Source organism: Sorghum bicolor, chromosome 9 (genome assembly GCF_000003195.3).
Source record: "Sorghum bicolor cultivar BTx623 chromosome 9, Sorghum_bicolor_NCBIv3, whole genome shotgun sequence".
Lineage (NCBI taxonomy): Eukaryota > Viridiplantae > Streptophyta > Magnoliopsida > Poales > Poaceae > Sorghum > Sorghum bicolor.
The window spans coordinates 2,574,190-2,580,548 of record NC_012878.2 but is presented as its reverse complement, the minus strand read 5'-3'; the positions used below and the strand labels follow the sequence as shown (position 1 = coordinate 2,580,548).

At 49.4% G+C, this 6,359-nt stretch overlaps 1 protein-coding gene across 1 annotated transcript; it reads right to left on the bottom strand.

Annotated features, from left to right (window-relative positions):
- On the bottom strand, positions 2,633 to 5,077 carry LOC8071266 (zinc finger CCCH domain-containing protein 33). The gene has a single exon (XM_002439172.2). It carries the CDS (start codon positions 4,813 to 4,815, stop codon positions 2,980 to 2,982), a length of 1,836 nt encoding a protein of 611 aa, XP_002439217.2. The 5' UTR covers positions 4,816 to 5,077; the 3' UTR covers positions 2,633 to 2,979.

The window sequence follows — 6,359 nt, the reverse complement described above, 5'->3', positions numbered from 1 at the left end:
TCCAACCTGTCATAACTGTCAAAAGGACCTTTCTTGGTCCATGCATGTAGCCAAGCTGTTCTGCAGCATCTCCTTCTTGTAATCAGTGACCAGTGGTACTGAAATCCAGTACTGCAGACGCCGTTGCAAACAGTTGCCCGATCTGGACCGGGTCTAGAAGGGGGTTCAAGCAGGGACCAACAGTATTTAAATCATAGCTGATGTGTAAATCTTTATTACTTCCTAAGCATTAATCATAAAATTAACCATAGATACCATTAAATTTCAATTGCCAATTGCTCCTATGTGACGTGTTTCTTCTGGGAGAACTTGCTATTGGACCAGAGTTAGTAATAACAACTGTTGGAAATCTCAGTTTACAGTGGAGCATCAGCAGGACAGCTCATCTCATAGTTGTTGCTCATATGTGTGCTTTGCTTTCTGCTCAGACATCGCAGCTGAGATGGGTTCAGGGATTGATTGCAGAAACTGCACGTGCCTTACCAATTCAAACTTCAACTGTGTACTTGCACCTGATTAACTAAACAGAATGTGAGTAGGTTTGGTAATTACAAACTATTATCGCAGATGCTTCCTCTAAGGTGCATGATGGTTTTATAAATAAATTGGTATTTGGATAACATAACATTCTGACCAGGTGCAGTAAACCGAGTCTTCAATCAGGATACTAAACTATTTGTTTCCCGATACTGCGAGATTTGTCGCAGACACTATGGATTAGACAAGCACATCATCTTCGATGAACAAGCTCTGGAGATAAGATGCTGAGTGAGGAGGTTTTGGAGGCGTCCTGAATATTTTATCGGATTTCAAAGTTGCAACACGCAAGGAAACTTTCAGCCAGGGAGAGGGAGGTAAGGTTGGTTGGTTGGGCTCTTGGATTTCTTTTCTTCAGACAAATGAAAGGAGCAAATAATTTGTCGGGAAGTTTCAACGAAGATGAGGTCAATGATGTGTCCCTTGCATAAGAAAGGTCTCTTGATGTCAACGTCCATGACGACTGCATCAGCATTTCCATATAATCTATCCTGTGAATGAAGACGAAGAAATGTTCAGTTTTCTAACCAGGGCAAGAAACAGAGAAAGATGCTGCATTTCTTATTCACTCAGTGTTTGGAAGATAAGAACTTGTCGTTTAGATGGGACATCATCGCGGCTTAACAATAACAGGCCATCACATGATGTGAAACTGAAAACCTATCTATCAGCAACAGGATTTGTCGCAAGTCGTCGAGCCGATAAAACGAAATAATTAAATGCCGATTGCTTTCGCAGCAAGGTTTGAATGCCTCACATGAAAACGAAGACCAAGCTCGCCAATCGTTCACACAGCTGCTAACCTGCTTCTGACGCAAGTAGGTTTAAGTTTACCGGATATCAATGTCATTTAGACATGCTATACTACTCAAGCAGTTGCCTTGGTCTTGCAGAGTATTGTTTGACTGCATCCAGATTAATAACCTGTAAGCAACCGTAATCTTATCATTTATAAATATATAAGCAAGTTATTGTCTTTAATTAATTGGTAGGTAAGTTTCCAAGTGGTGAATCATTTCTTTAGTACATACTACATAGTAAACTGCAGGCTGAGAAGTAGAGTAGATTGGAAGAAATTGAGCAGAGATAGAGGAGGCAAGTAGAAGCAACTCCACTATACTATACACTGCAAGGATAAATTAAGGCAAAGGTAACAGCAATATCAGCATGTTTCATGATGCACAAATGAACTAAAAAAATTTCATCAGAGATGAGAGGCTGTCTGGAGGACAGAACATCATCAATGATTGAATACCTGGATAGCCTTACAATACTCCAAAATCTGCTCCAACTGCAAGAACAATGCTTGAGCATGATTAAAGAACTGAATACTTTTAGAAGCAATAATTCGGAGTATCCAAGCATAACAGCTGCACCATGCATATAAAGACCAGAGACAGCATGGGCGACGATACTGGTTTTATCATCATAGAAAAACATTATATGCAAATACAAGAAAGTGAAAGGAGCAGGAGGACAAAAGGAGAGAAAATCTGTTCTGTTCATGGGTGAAGAAGTCCAATGTTCTAGAAGTGCAATTTTTGTCAAAGCGAAATCAACATTGGCAACACTAAAAATATATATATATATTACTCCTAGTCCTAGTAGATAATTGAATATTGTCATTTTCTTCTCTAGTGTCTTGGTGGCACATATGCCCAGATTTTGGGGCCATTGTGTTTTGTGCCTAACCCACCAACACAGCAATAATTCGTTAACCTTGTTTTTGCTTTAGGTTCATGCATGAATGCTTGCTTGCTTTCTGACAGAATTACTTTACTTATTTTGATCTGGAGCATGACGCCACCATCTCCACTAAACTAACCTGTGATTGCCCTGCAGTCTACCTCCTATGGCCTACCACCATCCACTTGGTAAGGAGTAGAGATACTAGAAAATTTGCAAGTTGCTTATATTCCACTTGTTTTCTGAAAACATTTATTTATTAAATAGAAGAAGAATCAAGCAAAGGAAGATATGCTCATAGAAGGATCAGGAATATATACTGATAATCACATCCATAGAAGAGTACAGCAAGCAGATAAGCATGGAATTTCTCATAGTGTTTGTCAATTGTCGTAAGGCGGAAAGCACATGAATCAAATCTTACTGTCCTCCCGATATCTTATATATATATCTCAAAGTAATATAAACATAAACTCTTTGTATGTAGGAATTCGTGTGTACAACTATTTATATATAAACCGATGGAAGTAGTAAAAGATTGGTTGTTCTTCCTTCCTCATCAATATAGAGCTCCCTTTGGGCATCCATATATGCTTCTTGTTGATGAACAAATATTATTGTGAACAGCCTATATATATGTACTAGTAAAAAACATCTCATATGAATCAAATTAAGCAAACAAAGGGGAAAAAATAATTGAAGGAAAGAACTTTGGTCAGCTAGATGCTATGAGCCAGTGATGATCGGTGAATCAAATTAGGCCACCATCTGCTCCTGCTCCGGCCACTGCGCAAATATGTCGCCGGCGTGGCCGTCCTTGACAAGAGAGTTCACCCACGAGACGTCTGGCTCGGCGGGGGTGGGCACGGGCGCCGGGGATTGCCCGCGGAACGCGAAAGACGCCGACTTGCGGAACTTGTGCAGCTCGTCGCCCTGGACGCCCCAGTCCAGCTTGCCGTCCGGCGATCCCCAGTCGGAGAGCATGGACGGCGCGCCGGTGGTGGACTGCTGCGACATGAGCGAGCGCGTGGCCGGCGCGCGGCCGCCGCGGTCGATGAAGCTCTGGCTGCGCTTGGCGAACGCCGAGGCGCGGGAGCTCATGATGGCCTTGGCCATGGCGGAGTGGTCGAGGCCGAACGCGGTGTTGGGGCCACCGACCATGGGCGACGTCGGCATATGCAGCTGCGTGTCCGCCATGGAGCTGTACGCCGGCATGTCGCCGGCCTGCTTGAGCGACAGCGCGTGCAGCTGGGACAGCATCGCCGGGTCGACGGAGCCGAGCAGGTCCGTGTAGTCCGGCACGGTCCTGGCGGGCGACGCGGCGGGCAGCGGCGAGCCGATCCCGCCGGCCGAGCCCCAGCTGGCCCTGGGAGACGACACCTTGTCGAAGAGCTTCTGCTGGTACTGGTCTAGCGCGAGCAGCTCGAGGTCGAAGTCCAGCTCCCGGCCGGCGAGCGCGGTCTTGAGCCTGCTTGCCGGTGAGGAGGGCCAGGCCGGGTTGAGCATGCCGCCGCCCATGTCGAGGCCGTTGGGCGGCGAGGAGCGCGGCGACGACACGGTGGGCTGCATCCCGACGGAAACCGCGGAGGGGTTGACGGCGCGGAGCTCCTCAGGCTTGTGCGCGAAGAAGCAGATGCGTCGCGCGCAGCCGACCTCGTCCTTGCAGAGCCTGGTCCGGTACTGCGCCGGGTGGAGCCAGCACTCGAAGACGCCGTGCGCGTACTCGCAGTTGTCGCCCTTGCGGCAGGCGCCGCCCTTGCGGAACTCCGGGCAAGGGACGCAGCTGTAGGAGTAGCGGCGCGGGTCGCGGCGGCGCGCGTTCTCGCCGGGGTGCACGAAGGGGCACTCGGTCCAGTCGTGGGAGTAGGCGCGGGAGCAGGGCTTCACCTTGAAGCTGTACATGCGGAACTCGTCGGTGCTGAAGAGCCCGCTCTTGAGGTCAGGGAGCGTGAGGTCAGGCGGGTACTCCTTCCTCGGCTCCGCCGGCAGCGCCGCCGCCGCCGCCGCCGCCGCCGCGGCCAAAGGCGGCGGAGGCGAGGCGGACTTCTTGGGCGAGGACGACGGCGACGCGGCGGGGGACTTGAGGAGCACGCGGAGCGCCCGGTCCCTGTCAGCGGCAGCGTTGGCGCGCGGGAGGAGGTCCCCAGCGCGGAGTCCCGAGAAGGCGAGCGCGTCCGCGGACGCGCCCGCGGCGAGGAGGAGGTGCGTGGCCGCGACGGCGCCCGCGGCGCCACCGGCCGCCGCGAGGTGGAGCGGCGTGGCTCCGTCCGTGGGCGACGCGCGCGCGGCCTCCGCCGGCGCGGACGACAGCACGTACGCCAGCACCGAAGCGCTGCCGTAGAGCGCGGCGACCATGGCCGGCGTGCGCGCCTCGAGGCGGAGGCGGCCGGCGCCCGCGGACGGGCCGTACCAGTGGGCCACGGCGTCCAAGGCCGGGGCTTTGTCGTCCTCCGCGGCGCGCCTGAAGGCAACCACGTCGTCCGCCGCCGCCAGCTCCAGAAGGACCGCCGCCGCCGCCGTCATCGCCGAGGAGTCCTTGGCCGTCGCCGTTGGCAGAGGAGGAGTGGACGGCTTGCGAGGTCCTGAGCACATGCTGGGGTCGTAGTAATCACAGGGCGGCGCGTTCGCGTTCTCGTTCAGAGGTAGAGGAAGGAAGGACCGATACGGTTGTTGTTGGTGGTGGTGGTAGACGACGATCCCAGCGCGAGAGATCGAGCTCTGCGGCTTTTGCTTGGTGCTTCTTCCTGGTGGTTCGGTTAGAGGAGGATGGTCTGGGGGGGGTGTCGCGGGCGGACCACACGGTGGCGAGAGGTGGGAGGTGGGGTGGGTTGAGGAGGAAGAGGTGAGGTGAGAGGGGGTATATGTAGAGGGGAGAATAATGGAGGATGCTGGCGGGCAGAAAAGCCGGGGCGCGGGGGTGGGGCTGTGATGGATGAATGAAAGAGATAAGGAAGGAGGCAGGACACGAAGCAGCTCGGATGGTCTCTCTCTCTCACTCACTCTCCCTCACCTCTCTCTCTCATCAGTCGAGTCACCACTCTCTCTCATCCCTCCGTGTCCGTCCCCGTGTGTGGCTTTCGCATTAGTTCCGAATAAAACTTTAGCGATGTTTGTATTTGACAAATATTTTTTAAAATTTTATTTAGTTTTAAAAAATTTTAGAAAATTGACACGGTAGCACTTTGGTTTGTATTTGACAAATATTTTTTAATTATAGACTAACTAACTTAAAAGATTCGTCTCATCAATTCTGACCAAACTATGTAATTAATTTTATTTTTGTTTATATTTAATACTCTATGTATACGTCTAAAGATTCGATGTGATGGAGAATCTGAAAAATTCTGCAAAATTTGTTGGGAACTAAACAAGGTCTTAGATTTAGCTGTGGGAGCATTTTCGTTGTACCTGGTAATTAGTGTTTAATTATACATTATTTAGTTTTAAAAGATTTGTTTAAAAATTATATGTAAACTGTATAATTTATTTGATATTTATATTTAATGTTTTATGTATGTGTTTAAAGATTTGATATGATAGAATAAAAAGAAATTTTTTGAAAACTAAAGAGAACCTTTGTTTTGTTTGTATATAGAGAGGGAGAGAGAGGAAGAAAAAAGGAGGGGGATTTTATATTGTTGGTGGTGTTGTTTTCTGGTGTCGCCGAGCTCGCGTGGTCAAAAGGAGGACGCGCACAAGTGGTTCCTTCTTGCTCGTTTCGTTTTTCCTTCTCAAAATTCTTGTTTTTCTCCCCCCCGCTCCCTTTTTCTCAGTAGTTGCTTTCGGTCGTCCTGCTCCTCACTCATGCAGTGCCTCACCTCCTCCCCGCGTGTGCAGACACGGATGGATGATTTTTCTTCTTTTTTTTTTAAGTTGGAGGAGTTGGAGCTGTGGGTACCTTGGATGTTGCCATGGGATAAGGTACACATGTTTCTCTGGCAGGGAACATTTCGTCGGACGGCCACGACCTTCACCAAAATTCATCATGGAGTAGTACGTCCTTTTATTACACACAAAAAATAGATCAGCAGGGAGCGAGTGTCATTGATACCCCTTTTTTTTGTGAAATATATTGAGAGACAAATTTATATATGGGCGATGTGACACCAACGTGTCATGTACCTAAGAGTGTCCTC